Here is a 17,217-nt window from a genome sequence, read left to right on the forward strand (position 1 = left end):
GGGCTACAGCCGCTTCATCTGGGGTTCACTGTTTGGGTTTCAGGTCCCAGGCCGCCGCTTCCGCTGGGGTCCGGGTCAGCTCAGGCCCTAGGTCAGCAGCTGGACCTCTGGAGGGAACAAGGCCACGGGGTGGCTAGGAGGACAGCGCGGGCGTCGGGGCTGCAGGCGCACACCGCAGGGGGCAAGGCGGGAGAGCGGCGTGGCGAGGACAGAGCCTGCACCCGCGCCGCCCGGGCGGGACAGGTGAAGGCCGGGGCGCGGCGCCCGAGTACCGCCCCGCCCCGCCTCGCCTCCTCCGGTCCTCCCGCGCCGCGCCGCCCCCGCCTGGGGTTTTGCAATGTAGCAGCGGCCTTTATTTCGTCCCCTCCCCAGTGCCGGCCTCGCCTCCCCGCAGGTGGCTCCACCCAGCCCGGATCCGGAGAGGGGACGCGCGGCTGCAGCGCCGGCGCGCGGTGCGTCCGAGGTCCCGCGGCGCGGTCTCCGCGGGGCGCGCTCCTCCCCGCCCGCCGCAGCCCTTCCCCGCCTGCCCGGGCGCAATCGCAGGGCGCCCTGAGCATGCCGGAAAGATGGCGCTAGCGGCGGTGGCGGCGACCGGGCCGGCGGGCGGCGGGGGTGGCCGGGCGCAGCGCAGCGGGCTGCTGGAAGTTTCGGTGCGCGACCGCTGGCACAAAGTTCTGGCGAACTTGGGCGAGGACGCCCTGGTCCTGAGCGGCGAGGACGGCGCGGCGGCGGCGGCGCACAACGGGCTGGGCGCGGCGGCGCAGGGCTCGCGGGGCCGGGGCGCAGGGCCCCCGGAGTCCCCGGCCGGGGTCCGCACCGCCGTCACCGACGCACCCGAGCGCGTGCCCGAGGCCGTGTGCAGCCAGAAGCGCGGCGTGAGGGTGCTGAAGCAGGAGCTGGGCGGCCTGGGCATCAGCATCAAGGGCGGCCGCGAGAACAAGATGCCCATTCTCATCAGCAAGATCTTCCAGGGGCTGGCGGCCGACCAGACCCAGGCCCTGTACGTGGGCGACGCCATCCTGTCGGTGAACGGCGCCGACCTGCGGGACGCCACGCACGACGAGGCGGTGCAGGCGCTGAAACGCGCGGGCAAGGAGGTGCTGCTGGAAGGTGAGGTCCCGCGCTCGTGCGCCTCGGGCGGGGGCCGTGCGCACGAAGGCGCTGCAGTTTGACAGCTTCTGCCCACCCGGGGTGTCACTTGTCCCCGCGGCCGGGCGTCCGCCTCCATCCGCGGATAATCCGAGCGAGGTGGAGGAGCACCGGTGGCCCGGGAAATAGAGCGTACGTGAAGAGACAGCGAGCCGGGACTCCTTGCCGCACACACAGGTCGCTGCCTTGTCCCGACGCCCCTGCCCGCGGGGCCGCCAGAGAGGTGGCGGTGGGAGCGTCAACTCCGCTGGTGTCTGGGTGCGCGTGCTGGCCGGCCGTGCGGGGAGCCCGGCCAAGCGTCCAGAGCGGGGCTGCAGTTTAGCTTAGGCGCTAGCCATCTCCCCGCTGTGCCAGGCCGGTCTGTCCGGATTCCAGCTCCCTTTGGGATGAAGGAAGGGAAGTGGGCTTTTCTGCCTGCTTTCCCGGAGTCATCTCAGAGCTACCTCAGAGCTACGTGGCCTTAACTCTGACAGGGACCGTGCAGGCAGGGAACTCAGACATGTATCCTGAGGTCTGTTGTCCCAGCCCCATATTACTGAATGGGAGTAAAAACCCACCAGTTGGTCCCAAATCCAGATGGGTGGGGAGAAAGGCCAGCGGCAGGGTGGTAACCCGGCAGGGAGAAGTCTTCCTGCTGCCCTGGGCATCACCTGCTTCCTCGTGCTCCCAGTCTGTGGACGGGGCTGTCTCAGGTCCTGCGTTCAGTTAGCAACCTCTCTGGGGTAGGTGCAAGTGCACAGCGCATGCATGAGGGAGCTGGCTCTGCCGCCGCCCTTCCAAGGAGACCTTGAAGTTAGGGGCGTTGTGAAGCCCTGGCCAGGGCTGAGGGCAGTGTCCTGCTCACCTCTTGGGCTGGCACGAGACACTGAGAAAGTTGACAGTTGGGAAACCAACTTTCCCAGTCGGGCGACCGCTCCTGCAGATAGATCCCTGGTATGTGATGGCCCAGCCCCTGGCCTCAAATACAAAGGGTGTTTTGTTGTTGTCGTGCCTTACTTGTCCAGAGGATTGGTGATGGTTTCCTATTGAATTACCACCCTGGGTCCAGAAGGCAGAGGCTGCTGCTGGTGGCTTGATGATTAACATAAGGAGACTGAAACGGTTTTCTGAGTGCATGTGTGTGCTGGCTTAGGTGACAACTGGCAGGTGGGACGGGGTGAGTGTGGCTTGGATGGTACTGCTGGGCACCTGCTCTGCCTGCAGTGGTTCTGGAGATCCAGGGATCAGGGGACAGAAGACAAGTCAACTTTATTTAAGGCATTGTCATGGTCCAGTCCCCTCTTTCCTGCTCCATGGTTTCAGTTTGGTGAGTAATGATTTGCTGAAGAGCTAAAAAAAAAAAAAAAAAAAAAAAAAAAAAAAAAATCCGCCCTCCCCAAAAGAGGAAGAAAAGGTGACTCCTGGTAGCAAAAGCAAACTTAGATTTAGAAAGAAAGGCAGTCACATGACTTTCTTGAGAAGGGAAGTGGAAAGTGAATTCTGTAAAACCCTGCTTGCGACATTCCTAGGATGGCGCTCCCAAGTAACAGTCACTGTGGTTCTGCTTATCCCCAACCTCAGTTTTCAGAAACTGGCGGCTAATGCGAGACCGAAGTGCAGGCACTTCTCAGAATGCCGCGTCTCTTGCCAGATATGGTGGTGCACTCCTGTAGCCTGAGGCCGAGGCAGGAGGGTCAAAGTGAGTGCCAGGCCAGCCTGAGCTAGGAACTGAGATGGGCTCGGAAAACTCCCAAACAAAACAAACCCAAAACCAGTGGCTTTTTGTCTGTGTCAAAGTGTTTGCGAGGGGCTGGGGAGATGGCTCAGTACAATAAGCGCTTGCCTGGCAAGTGCAAGGACCTGAGTTCAATCCCCAGTTCCACAAAAAAAAAAAAAAAAAAAAAAGTGTTTGCTGGCCCTTGCTGTCCGTCCACGTGATGGTAGCCTTCTTAATTGTCAAGCCTAGAGTGAGAATGTCACAGGCCTCCGTGTGGAAGCCTGGCCCCCTCCGGTATTCCCACGTGAAGGGACTTCTTTAGTTTTTTGGAGACAGGGTCTTGCTGTGTAGTCCGGGCTGGCCTCGAACTCGCAGGGATCCTCCTGCCTCAGCCTCCCGAGTGCTGGGATCACAGGCGTGCGCTGCCACAGCAGGCTTGAAGGGAGCATCTTTAGAACTCCTCCCCACCTTTCTGAACACAGAGCTGCTTCCCCCTGAGATGCCGTGCTGGCTCCAGAATTTCCTCAAAAGAGAGGCTTTAGGGATGTAACCTGGTTGGGCTAGAACTAGAAAGATGTTTTAAAGGTATGTTTTGATGGTGAATGCACAGTTAATACTTAGATTGCTTTTTGTGTTTGCTCTTGCGGGTGCGCATGGTCGGTGGCATACCCCAGTAGCCTCCCTTAGGCGCCTCATTTCTTTGTATGCGCCGCCTAGTGGAGAGTTGCTGCCTCTGCAAGGTGAAATCCGATCAGCCAGTTTCTGTCGCACTTTCTGGTCCTAGATTCTGCGACACGTGTGATCTCCTCCTGCCTCTGCGACCTCGTCTGCAGAACACGAGTAGGAGACTGCCAGACCTGTTTGCTTTAGGGCGCTGCCGACCGAACGGCGTTTTGGGGGAGCGATTCATCCGATAAATGCCTGCTGTATTTTTACAATTTAATGAAATAAAAATGAACTTGCCTCTTCTAAGAGGGCTGTCCTTTCCTCTTTACTAGAATTACGTTTCTTAGTTGGATTTTTTGATATTAAGTCTGTAATGCCCTGGGGTGTGGTGACCCATGCCCATAATCCTAGCATGTGGGAAACTGAGGCAGGAGGATGGCTGAGAGTTTAAGGCCAGCCTGGGCTACCTAATGATACCCTGCCTCCTATCCCCCCCCCACACAAAAAAGTACCCAGTAAAACTGGGAGAGCCCATCCTCCGGGAGTCCTAGGCATGAATTATAATCTGAGGCGAGATCAAGCCTATGCCTACCGTGTGGTGAGCACTTGGAACGCGTGCCAGGCCTTCCTGGGACTTATTCATGCTGCAGCTAGAGGACCCCTAAGGAAATCAGCTTAGAAACAGTCACTAGTTGGAGTCGCAGTGACACAGCCAGGAGGCTTCCAGATGGAGCTGACCTTTAACCTCTTAGCAACACTGCATGTGAGACAGGTGGAGACTGCGTGCAAGGCATTCTTTCCACCCCTGGAGGATGCTGGAAGCAGCCATTGTGTGGTGCACATGAAAGGAAAGGATAGGTGGGGTGCTGAGTCCTTAAAACCTCCTGTGCCGAGCTATGGCAAGGAAGTGGCTCCACAAGGAGGTCGAACTACGGCAGCGAGGAGCCTCAGCTCTCACTCAGACTCAGAGAGTAAATACGCTGCATCTACGGGTGGGACTGGAGGTCAGAAGTCATCATAGTACAAGTGCAGACAGTGGACACTGATCACAGGGAAGACCGTTCACGTAGACGAGAATGCGGCTGGAGCTCTGCGGGCTGAGCGAGGCACACGCGAGAAACATCATCAGCAGTCCTGGGTGTGCAGGGAGAGTGGTTGCTGTCCTGGATCCATCAGGAAAATAGCGTTTGGAAATGCCAGCCTTTCTGTAACTTTTGAGGCACGGATCAGTGGCCTTCTCCACAACCTCGCTGAGATGGAGGTGTTCAGAATGTTCTGGAATGTTCCTGTCCAAGTGTGGCGTTTGGGGTAGGCAGTAGGCAGAACAGTCCCTGATCCAAAAGGTCTCAACAGAACTGGAGCAGAATGAGTAGAGACTCAAAGAAGAAAGCCAAGGGCAGCTCTTCCCACAGCTGTGGCCCACAGTCCCCTCCCTCCGGCTGCTTCCAGGATCCCTGGAGGCCGAGGGCATAGGAAGGTCACTTTTGCTGGGGATGGGGGCAGTACTTTTTCTGGCAAAGTTGGAAGCAAATTTGAGCTTTAAATAATCTTACTTTGTTTCAGATACTCAGATTCTTAGAGAACACCCAAGAACCTTGCCATGAGAATCTTGCAATCCGGGATCTTATTTTTAACAGTCTCTCTCTCTCTCTCTCTCTCTCTCTCTCTCTCTCTCTCTCTCTCTGTCTGTCTCGCAATGAGACACTGTATTTCTTGGGCTCGTATGGCTCTTGCAAAGCTAGGCAGGTGGGTTAATGCATCACGCGACACAATTCTGCTAAAATCCTGCGAATTCAGGTCTCATGCACACTCCAGCAGCAAACTGGAAAACGCTCTTCCTGTTGGTTTGATGTGAATTTCATACAGAGAAGTCTATCTCTAATTTAACTTTAACAATCAGTGTAATGCTCTGACATTGCTATCAAGAGGAAGTGAAGAAGTGCGTGGAACGGATTTCGCAGCTAAATCCTGTGCCTGACGAGCAGTCCAGATACAGGGGCTGCCCGCCGGCTCCTCTGTGCGGACTCCAGCCTCGCACAGCTCCAGGTGGCCAAGCGAGCGTGGTCCCTGCGGGGTCCGGACAGGTCCCTCCTGGGAAGGACCCCTGGCTGTGTGGCCCCTCCCGTTCTCACGGAGTCCCTCAGTGCCTCGAGAGAGTTCTCTTTCCATGGGTTAACTGACATCCTCAGGATAACCTGATCATCCCCGTTCTACACAAGTGAAACAGGGGTTCAGAGGACCGCAGCCTCCAGCCAGAGACGGAGTGAGCGAGCGCTGAGCCTCACACGCATGAATGTGAGCCCTCAGTCCTCAGAGACAGTCCTGGAGACAGCAGGCCGGCACGTCTGCTCAGGTTGTTTGCTGGCTAGAAGGGGCCTCTCCCAGACACGCGTGAAGGGGCCTACTCCGTCTTTCCTTTCTCGTTTGCAGTGTTCATTTCTGTTGAGGCTGTCACAGTTATCAGAATCCTGGTAAATAAACACAAATTCATTATTTTACCCTTTTTTTCTCAGTACTGGGGATCAAGAACACCAGATCTTGCACGTTAAAGGAAGTGCTTTACCACTAGACCACATCCTCAACACACCCACTCCTGTTTTTTTTTTTTTTTTTTTTTTTTTTTTTTTATCTCACTTTTTTTTTTTTTTTTTTTTTTTTTCCTTTTTTACAATTTCACTTTGACATAGTCTTGCTAAATTGCTCATCCTGGCCTGCAACTTGAACTTGCGATCCCTCCTGCCTCAGCCTGCTGAATTACTGGACTCACAGGCTTGTGGCCCCATATCCTGGTTCTCTTATGACTTTGCTTTTAAGTCAGAAAGCTGGCACAGATCGCAGTAAGCCAAAACTCAAGGCAGGCTGGCTGCCTTCCTCTCTCTCTCTCTCTCTCTCTAATGTCTTTAGTACAGGATCTACAGGGTCTCACTACGTAGATGGGAATTGCAGTGATCCTCCAGTTTACAGCCTCCCAAGAGCTGGGATTACAGGTGTGTACCACCAACCCAGTCTCAATCGCCATCTCTGCACGCCTGCAGCTGGCACAGCAGGCCCGGGAAATGAACCCGGCCCCTGTGTCTGTGTAAGCAGGTGCTTTAGTCTGCTGAGCTATGTGGCCAGCCTGCTTTCCTCTCTGGAGGCCAGGGCAGAATCAGCCTCCTTGCTTAGCGCAAATGCTGCAGTGACTGCCCACAGGCCTTGGCCCATTCCCTTTCCCATGTTAAAGCCTTTGGTGGGTGTGAAATCCTTCTCCTTCAGATCACTGTCTCCGTTTTTACTTCCTCTTCCACTTTAGGATCTTTCTGACTACACTAGCCACACCCAGGTCGCCCAGGGTAAGCCACTTATTTCCAGATCAAGTGATTAGCAGTTTTCACTCCTTCTGTGGCTTCATTCCCCTTTACCATTCCCTGTAACTGAGTCACAGGACTGGGACCCTGGGACACGGGTTGTTTGGGTATGGACACCATGAGGCCCAGCCGATGCAGCTGGCCGATGCGGTGATGGCGAGAAGGCCTGGCTTCCCTTTGGAAACGTGCCTGACTCCTCTGCAAATGCCTCGAGCAAGGGAGTTTCTCCTTCACTCATGCAGTGCCTGACCAGCACCTTTGCAGTGACACATAGCACTAGGGCTTTGCTTTCAGGAAGCATGGTGCAGGTAGCTAGGGACAGAGGGTGAGGGCCCACTTGGGAGCCCAGAAGACTAAGACGGCCGCAGTGGGGCGCAGGTGCGGAGGTGCACACCTGTCACCCGGCACGCTGGGAGGCTGAGTTGGGAGGATAGAAATGTCCAGCCCAACCTGTGCGGCTTAGCAACTTAGTGAGACTTATCTCAGCATACTTTTCTGAAATCGTGCAGGGCCGGGTTCAATCTCTAATACTGCAAGGAAGAGAAAAGATTCTGGATTTTGTCTATCCTTAGATGAGTCTGTGCTGTGTGCCTCAAAAAAACACAACCCAGAAATGAGCTGGGGCATTGGCTTATAGCTCAGTGTGCTGGTGAGGACAGAAGATGACCTTCAGTTCTTATGGATGGAGAAGAGGCACACATGTGCACGCACACACCTACACACACATGCATGCATGCACACACACACACATGCATACACGCACATATGCACATGTGTATATGCACACATACATGCATGCATATGTGCATACATACATGCATGCGCATGCATGAGAACTGAGCAATGGCCAATGCTTTGTGTGGCTTCTCATAGAGCTGGACTCTGTACTTCAGGTTAGATGTGTGAGACAGGAAATGTGCCCAGGGCCGCCCGGTCCTGGTGTTCAGGCCTCCCCGTAATCACAGAGGGGCACTGTCTCTGGCAAGGTGCAGGTCTGTGGTGTAGCTTTGCTCTTGTCAGGATCATCCCCCAACTCCTTGTGGATGGTGGCCCTAGCTTTTCGAATCTCCTGTGGGTCACAGGAAGAACAGAAGTGACTCCCTGAGGTCACCGTCATAAGCAATAGACCTGGATGTCAGGGTAGGCAGCACTCTCAAGCTCATCCGCTGTGGGCCACACAGACTCACGGAAAGGAAGTCAGAGACCGTAAGGCAGGACCCGAGTTGTCAGGACCCTGAATTCAGGGGAGAGAGCCTCGCAGGCTCTGGGGCACTTGAGATCAGTGCATGTGACGGCAGATAAAAATCAGTGCCTCACCTGTGGACGCCAAGCACGTGGTGGCCATTCGGCTCTGAAGGTGTGTTACACAAGAACTAGAGGAAGGAAAGATGGATGGAAGGCCAGAGGATGGGAAGGGAAGGGGGGAAAGAATGAGTTACCCAGAAGCAAGAAGCGTTTGGCATGGGGCGTAAGGAGCTTGGTTAGTAAAGGACTGAGAAGGAGCTTTATAGAGTAAGGTGTATTTCCTTCACATGGCCAGTGCTTCCAAATGGCAGTTGGAGAAAGAGGAGCCAGACATGACTTTAAAAGTTATAGGGCGATGTAATTATCCTTTTAATGTTCCATTTATAACCCCCTTTCTTCCTCCCTCTTAGTCTGTGGCCCAGGGGCCTGCAAGTCTGAATATGTCAGAGTGTTTTCTACTCTCAGCGATGAAAACCCAGGCGCTAGATATTCTAATTTTCTTTTCTTAAGCTTCCACTTCCCTTGCACATTCAGACTGCTCCCTGCATCCCAGCCCTTCGACTCTGCTCTCTGCTGTGCTGGGGGCCACGTCACACTCATGCAGCACCTGAGCAGCCACCCCGTGCGGTGTACATTAAGAATAACTCGCTGCATACACCCCCCTCATTCTAAAAGACGGGCAGCCCAAGCCGCCGGGGGCCTGCGAGCCCCTGTCCAGCGCTCTGGCAGCTGCTGGCCTACTCAGCATTCTATTTCAATGATGCGTCTGAAAGCAGTTGGCATTCGAGGCCAGCCAGCGGTTCCCCTGCCTTTAGGCCAGGTGCCTTACGCTCCAGCCTGGTCACCCACCTCGCGGGCCCTGACCCTTGCTAATGCTTGCCCTCGGTGCAGGCCCGCGGTGAACCTGCAGAGGAAGTGCACACGGGCCAGCCGCAACCAAGCGCGGCAGGCCTGGGCTCAGGGCGGGGAGAAGGATGACCCACGCGGCGGCTTCGCGCTCTGAGCTCCCCTGCTTCTGGGGTCTGAAGCAGCCTCTTAGCCTGTCGCTACGTGTGGAGAGATTTACCTGAAACTGCACGGGCCGCTGAGAACTGCTGCGTTGGCTGGTTCACCGTACTGGCGTCGCGGTTTCGCTCACGACGTCTTTTTCCCTGAAGCGGTAAGGACAGTGCAGGAGTTTAGAGTGGGCCTTCGAGGTTCCCTGTCTGGGCCTGAATCCTTCTCTTGCCTCTTTCCAGCTGTGTGAGCTCCAGCGAATTGCTGACCTGGAGAGCGGACGTCGTCTCTGCCCCTCGGGAGGCGCCTGGCCGTCCTGGCGCAGAAGGAAGGGTTGAGCCGTCCCTGGCCATCTGATGTGTCACGTGTCACGCCCTTAGCCAGGGGTTGTTGTTTTCAAATAGAGGGTTCAATCCCATGCATTTAGGGTTCAGTCCCATGCATTAAGGAGTTTTGGGCGCACACGGAGCAGCTGTGGGTGTGCCCGAGTCCAGGTCCCACACGGCTGAGTGTCAGTGCTTTTTACTGACATCGCGTGTTTCCCATCCGCAGCCCACAGTGTAGGCCGCTCTGGCTTTAGGTGGGAGCGACTGTGCCATCGGTTGAATTGCTGATAGCGCGGGCGCCCGCTGAAACTGCGTCTGGGGGAAAGCCGGCCAGCAGAGGTCTGTCCTACCGGGCTAAGCCCAGGCTTCTTTGAAGAATTCTAAGAATGTGAAGATCTGATTTGCTACAAGAAGCCAAAGTGTTTCTTTTATTAAAAATGCAAGTTTATGTAATTGTCTTTGTATAGACTTAAGTAAACGTATTTATATAACTGCTATGAAATAAGTGTTCCATGTGCAGCTCTGTTGTCCTATTTTCTAATGCCGTTCGTGGTGGAATTCAAGTATCTCTAAAAGAGATGCCTAGATGTTTATGCACCTTTACGAGAGAAAAATATTATCTTAGATGGGGTGTCCAATAGAATATTTGTTTAAATTAGGACACCAAAAGGCTAACTCTCAACTTGGGGAAAAATGCACAATAAATCCACCACGCAGAAAAGGACAATCATAAAATTTAAATTTCATACTGGTGGAGGAAAGAAAAATCTGTCCCTTGAGATTTTGATGGCTAAGTATTTTCTAGTCTTTAGGCTTGAATTCACAATGTTATTGTGCATTTGAGAAGATGTTTAGGAAGCCGATTCCAAGGGATCCTGGGGTGGGCGGGCCTGGAAGTCTTTTCTGGCAGGACTCAGCTTCCAGCCGTGCCCGGGGCCTGAGGGCATCACTGGCAGTGGGAGGCCCGGTCTCGCAGTTAGGTGCCCTAGTGTGAAGAGGAAGCGGTGTGCACTGGCTGAATTGGAGGCACAGTAAATAGACGACAGTAGTAAAATAACGAATTTGTTAAAGATGTTTGAAGACGGACCGAGTGTGGTAGTGCACAGGTCTAACCCTAGTGTCAAGAGGCTGATGCAGGAGGAGCACCATGAGTTCAAGGCCAGCCTGAGCTAAATGGTGGGACCCTGCATATTTAAAAAAGAATAAAACTGGACCTTTTCAGTAGACTGGAGCAAAATCTTGATATTGGACTGAGATAGAACTCTTATCTTTCCGAAATAAGACAGTTCAGAAAGGAGTTGAGCACAAAGTGACAATTGTGTTTATGGTTGTAAATACGTTTTATAAAATCACAAGACAGGTGACTTAAGTAGACACTTATGTAAACAAAGTGAGGCATAAACCGAAAGTGATTATTTGGCTATTTAGGGCCTTGCATTTCAAATACTTTCATCTGAAACATTCTTTCATCTAGGAAAATCAAGGTTAATGATTTTTTTTTCTTGCAGCATTCCTATATTTTTCCTCTGTTCTCTATTTTCCTTTTCAGGAGTTTTTGAAAGTAAAATGATATATATGCATATAGCATTCCTTTATCTACCCTCTCTTGTCCAGAATACTAGAATTTCATAGTATTTCCTAGAGTGCAGACCTTTGAATATTAAGATGCAATTTTACCAATATTTTAATGTAAGAATATACCTTTTAGTATTCTAAGTGATAGGCTGTTACTGCTATTTTTTTTTTCTTCTTTTAATTTTTTGAGACAGGTTTTTGCTATGTTGTCCTGGCTAGTCTTGAACTCACTAAACTCAAATGTGAGCTCACATTTAGCGTGTCCCTGCAAAGCCTCCTGAATCCAAAGGTGGGCCTTTTGGAAGGATTGTGGGGCTCTGTAGCCTGCATGACGTTAGGAGGTGGGGCACCATGGAGGCACAGCCCGGAGGACCACCCTTCTCCCCCTGCTCCCCGACCACCATGCTGTGAGCAACCTTTCTCCCTCCAGCGCTTCCTCTGCGCTGTCTTCCTCTTGGGGCCAGCTTGCATGGACTGACACCTCTGAGGCCGTGAGCCAACACAGACCTACCTTTCAGTTGCGCTGTCAGGAATTGTGTCTCAGCACCTGGAATTAGTTTACTGTATTCCTTCAGTAATATCTTTGCAAGGCTTGTTTTTCTGTAATACCTGTGGTTTTTTAAAAAAGTCATATGAAAATTAGTGATATCAGAAAAATAAGGGTGTCAGAATCTGATATAATCCCAAGATTTGAAAAATTTTGCAATGCTCAACAGATGCTGGGTTTTTAGGGTGTAAATGCTTACCAAGCTGTTTGGGCCCAACCACTTAATCAACGGAATTTCTAGGTTTATTCTTTTCTTAGGTCAGGGGCTCAGAGGAACAGTGAAAGAATGACTCCTACGTCAGGGACCTTGTTTACGGAGACATTTGAGAGCTCTGTCTGAACAGTCTTAAGTTCTGGAACATGTTCTTGCTTCTCTGACAGTTTCTCTCCATTTGCTTTGTTCTGTGTGTGGAAAGCCTATTAGGGGGATGCTGGAGTCTCGGTACTGACCTCCTCATGAATTGATGTTATTATTTTCTTACTGTTTTTTTATCTAGTTGCTGTTCTCTTTTTATTTTGGTCCTTCTTTCCTGGAAAATTACTGTATCTTTATCTACAGATCTTGTATTGATTTTTTTTTTCATTTCATCTGCCATCCATTTCTCTAAATTCCCAAAGTATTCTCTGTTCTCTGATTGTTCCTTTTTCATATCCCACCTCAGGTTGCTCTGCAGAGGCAATATCCTTGCTTGTCTCTCCCAGCATGTTCATAACAGCTTTTTGGGGGAAGATTTTTTTCATCGTTTTCACTGCTGTTGATGCAGGTGTCTCAGGTCCTGGTCTTTTCATCGCAGAGCGAGCCTCTCTGAGACTCATGCCGTCTTTGATCCCAGGGGCCAGGCCCTCAGATGGGGACCCAAGTGTAAGAAGTTCAGTTGAGATTTAAAGTTTGAAACACTGGGAGTGGGGACACAAGGCAGTGAAGGGAAAGAACCAGTAAAGGCCCTGCTGGTGGCCACTCGGTCTCTGGGGAGCTCAGTGGCTCCTCATCTGCCAGGGCTGCACAGGGCAGGTGACATCACTCACCTCCTCCAGCTGTATCGTCATGCTTCTGGGCTGGACCATCAGCTGTGGATACTTCTGGCTGGCATCACTGTGGGCCTGGGCCCTCGCCACAAAGAGGGGCCGTGGGGCGGGGGATCCAGGCTTCCCTTGCCAGAAGCCTTCTGCACACAGAGCTGAGTGACGAGCTTCAGGCTTTGCTGTCATCAGGTTTCCTAACAGTGTGCAGAGGCAATTGTGCGGGCAGACGCGTGACGCTCAGCCCCAAGCACATTTCCATCTCAAATCTTTTGTGCAAAGCAGCTTCAGAGCAAGGCTGAGCCTGGGGGAGGCTTGTAAGGTCGTACTCCAGGCCACTTCTGTCAGCTTTTTAATTACTCTGGATGTGTGGCCAGCAGAAAAATCTCTCCGATCCAGCTGAAGGTTGATCATACAGTTCCTGTGAGTAGATCGGTGTACAAGGAAATAATTGAACTGAAAGGCAGCATCATGTACACCAGCTTTCCCAGCCTCGGCACTCCTGGCACCGGGGGCAGGAGAGCTCTGCGTGGTGGGGAGGGCTGGATGGTGTGCTCGGCTGCCTCCCGATTTCTGGCTGCAGGAACCGTCCTCCCGCTCTAGTTGTAATTAACACAGGTGTCTCCAGAATTTTCCAGCCACTGCCTAGAAAGCAAAAGCAGTGCAGTTGGCAGACACTGGTGTAGAGCCAAGAACACTGGTTCCCAAAGTTGGTACACCTTGGGCCTGCGTTGGCAAGATGTAAACTCCCTCAGGACCAGACGTCTGGCCAAGAGATCGCGCTGTTAGCTGGTGCGGCATCCACTGTGAGTATCTACAACTGTCTTGGTTGATTTCAGGGTCTTGTTAGGGCTGAGATCACCTGGTCACTGAGGGGTAAGAGTTGAAACACCGTGTTATGGTTTGTACCTGGCTGTCCCTCCCCCCAAAGCCACATGTGGTCATGGGGGTGGGTTTTGCAGAGGTGGCTGAATCTAGAATTTGTGATTGATTCATTATCTAATGTTGAATTAAGGCTGTGAGCGCTACACCTGCCCTGGGGCAGGTCACCTGCATGCGCTCTAAGGGAGGAAATGAGGCCTGCTGTCCCCTCCCCTCTTGATTTTGCTGTCTTCCACTGCTATGAACTATCCCCCCACCGTGCACTGCGCCAGCCTGCCTTGGAGCCGGCAGAGCATGGACTGAAACCTCTACAAACTGTGAGCTAAATACATCTTTCCTCCCTTAACTTTGGACTTTAGGTATTTTGTCTCAGCAACAAGAACAGTAAATCACACCAGGTGTGCGGGGCCTGTGGTGAATAGGTGTGACCAGGGCCATCTGAGGTGGCCAACACCAGCTACTTGTTGCCATGGGGAGGAAGTTACCTTTCTTTTCTGACTGGACTCCCAGCTCTTGTGGACTGATTCTGCTTCGCTTGTGTTTCGAGGCCCTTAGAAGGCGCGAGCAGCATCCAGCTCTTTGGTGTGGAGAGGGCCCGTGATGGCCTCACTGCAGCTGCTGAGTGACAGATAGACAAGGGTGGGCCTGGTGCCGCGTGGGCAGATCAGCTCCGTGGCCTTGTGTGGTGTGCTCACCTGCCCCGGGCACCATGTTCTCGTTGGTGCCGTGAGGGTATCGCGCTACCTTCTCTGTGGGGCTGATGGGTTACTACAGAGCCTGGCCCAGTCCCTGGCATGCAGGGCCCAGGTGTGCTGCTGGCTGTCGCGATGTGTGATCTCGCTGTCTTCTGCCAGCTCAGCCAAGGAGTCAGGGCTTCGTCCATCGTAGAGCTTCCGAGAGCTCTGCAGAAGCGACTCATGCGTCGGCTGTCGTCGGTTGCTTATTAACCCTGGCTCACTGCAGCGGGATTTGGTGGAGGACAGAAGAAGCGGGAGTGGTTAGTGAGAGTCGTTGACTGTCCAGTAATGTGTACGGCGTTAGGTCGGCAAGGACGCTGTCAGGCTGCAGGCCTTCAGCCTAGCGATCCCCACTGCCCTCCGTGCCGCCCAGGCTGCCCTCACGCTCACGGTGAGCCTCCTGCCCCAGCCTCCAGGTGCTGGGATTGCAGGCATGCGCCGCCACGGCTGGCTCTGTTCCTTCTTTCTAAACTAGGAAAATGGAATGTTAAATAGGTTTCCTGGTTTTCAGATATTTTAAAGATTAAAAAAAAATTTAAGTGGCGTATCTTATTTCAAATCAGAAGTGCACAGATTCTTTTATTTCCATTCTGCCAGAAAATGTGCTCCCCACAAATTTATCTTTGTCTCAGAGAGAAATGACAGAAGACCATATTTCTTATATGGTGTGCTTATTAACTCCTGCTTACGTAGAATTTGAGGCGACTGTTCAGATACTGAGTTACGTTATGTATCCTTCGAAAAGTTATCTGAAAGGAGCAACTTTTTAAAGAAAGAATCTTGGAAAATGATTTGGAAATTTTTGTCCCCAGCTACATTGAATTCTCTTTGAAATGGACACTTTTTATGTATTATGTGCATAAAATGTAAGATATACAGACAAAGTATATTTCGGGCAAGCGGGAAGGTTTTCAACACCATTGCGGGATCAGCCTAAGGGAAACTGCAGCAAATGCTGTGTATATCGAAGCTGTGCTGAGTGTGTGCTCCGAGCAGGAACGGCTGCACTGGTGCCAGGAGGCCTCTGGACGCTGGGGCAGGAAGGAGGTCCTCTTGCAGAGCCGGGGCCCAGAGTGGGCATAGGACATGTGTTCTTCCATCGCTGGCCCCCATGCAGCTGTACCAGGGTGTCCTCGCAAGCCCTGGCCCACCAGGATGGAGCTGTGCACATCCCTTGTGTAATTCTCAGGTTCCAGACCCGCACCTGTTTCCATAGATTCTTGAGTCTCCTCTCTGGTCTTTGTAAGGCCACCTATTTTTTTCTGTTACAGGTTGAGCGTGCCCACTTCCCAGTACTCATAGGTGAATTCTTTATGCCCGGCATCTCTACAGGGACCCTTATTGGGAAACAGAGTTGCCGTAGTTGTTCTGGGGGGCCCCTGATCCAAGAGGACTCGTGTCCCTGGAAAAAGGAGAAACTTGAATAAAGATAGATGCAGAGGGACACGGCCCATGGGAACCTGAAGACAGAGGTCTGGATGATGTGGCAGCAAGCCAAAGAATGCTGTGGGATGCTGGCTAACCCTAGAAATACGGAGAGAGGCTGGGATGAGACTCCACCTTGCCACCCTCCCAAGGAAAGCAGTGAGCTTTGGCCGCCAGCCTCCAGAGCAGCCACCAGGGCCTGTGGTTTGAGCCATCCAGTTACGGCACTTTGTTAAGGCAGCCTTAGGAAACTAATATGCCCGCGAGGCCTTAGCACGAACTTCATTGGTGTTTGAAATCAGGGCACGGAGAGCACCAGCGCAGACCTCCTCCACGCCACCGGTCTTTACTGCGTGTTCCCGCAGATCCCCTATCTCCTGCAGTTGCGTGGTTGGTGCAGAGTGAGCTGGAAAGTCACAAAAGTTGCTTGGTTGGGTTCCCAAGGTGGATGGGAACCATCTGCTGCTGCCGTGGGTGCAGCGCTGCTGCATTTGCTCCGGTAAAGGCCAGCTTTGCCACGAGTGCTGTCACCTGGGAGCGGTCTGTCCAATTGCTGAAATCCCCTCAGCTGCACTCCTGGGTTTCTGAAATCTCTGGATATCTTAGTGACCGTTCCCATTAGTGAGGCAAATACCCGACACCTAAAGTTAAGGGTGGGAAGTTTCATTTCACTCACAGTTTGTAAAGTTTTCAGTTTACAGTTGGCTGACAAAAGGCAGGATAGCGTGGCAGAGGAGAAGCAGTCCAGGGCAGGGTCAACAGGAGGCTGCCACCGCAGCAGCAGCAAGCCTTCCTTTCCCTTTTATTTCATTTTCCAGTTCAGGAAGGGCCTTCCCATTATCCACACCCAGAGCTGTGCTAAACCAATGAGTGCATTAATTTAGTTACCACACACCTGTCATCCCTATTCACCGTGGATCCACTCTTCTCAGAAAGCTCCATCTACGAGTACATGTGTCTTGGGTGGACATCTAGAAACTAGCCATCATACTGGATAAAATGGAATTGTTTGTTCTAATTAAAAGTATTTTGAGACAGAGTCTCACTGTGTAGTTCAGGCTGACCTTGAACTCATTGGGTAGCTCAGGCTGTCTTTGAATTCTCAGAGGTCCTCCTGCCTCGGCCTCCTACAAGCTGGAATTATAGGCATGTACTGCCATGCCCTGCTGCTCTAAGCAAATTTTTAAGTATAAATATGTCCTAAATATTGTGTGGGACTTACTTGTGCTGAAAATGTTTGTTGCTTGTCTGAAAGTCAAGTTTAATTAATTTTTGTTTCCGAAGTTTGGCAAGCCTACTTACAGGACTTCCACAGTTATGGCTCAGCCACCAGTCAGTACAGCAAACCAGAAAGCAAGAGAGGATCTGGGAGCAGGAGGCACTGCAATGATTTTGTAAAGATGAAGGTCACTAAGAAGTCATCGAGAAAGAGGTACAGCCATGCTCTTTGCAGAAGCCTCATGCAGCCGATGGAAGGTGCTCCTTTTCCGAAGCTGCCTGAACCCCAGTCCTTCCTTCAGGGAACAGAGCTTGGGGTGCCATTTAAGGAACGGGAATGGGGGTAAGACTAAGATGACAGGAAACCTAGAACCAGCCCTGCCCGAGT

The 17,217-nt window shown here is 52.4% G+C and overlaps 1 protein-coding gene across 2 annotated transcripts in view; it reads left to right on the forward strand.

Annotated features, from left to right (window-relative positions):
* The first annotated feature begins 303 nt into the window (after positions 1–303).
* The window catches only part of Sntb1 (syntrophin beta 1), a 227,324-nt gene continuing 210,410 nt past the window's right edge, over positions 304–17,217 (forward strand). Inside the window, exon 1 of one of the 2 annotated variants that reach the window (XM_023702316.1) lies at positions 304–1,110. In XM_023702316.1, the coding sequence (XP_023558084.1) occupies positions 567–1,110 (544 nt within the window). In that variant the 5' untranslated portion in view covers positions 304–566. The remainder of the gene's footprint in view (positions 1,111–17,217) is intronic. The other variant, XM_004642264.2, reaches the window with a different exon arrangement.

The sequence above is a fragment of the Octodon degus genome, unplaced genomic scaffold (genome assembly GCF_000260255.1).
Source record: "Octodon degus isolate 3935 unplaced genomic scaffold, OctDeg1.0 scaffold00148, whole genome shotgun sequence".
NCBI lineage: Eukaryota > Metazoa > Chordata > Mammalia > Rodentia > Octodontidae > Octodon > Octodon degus.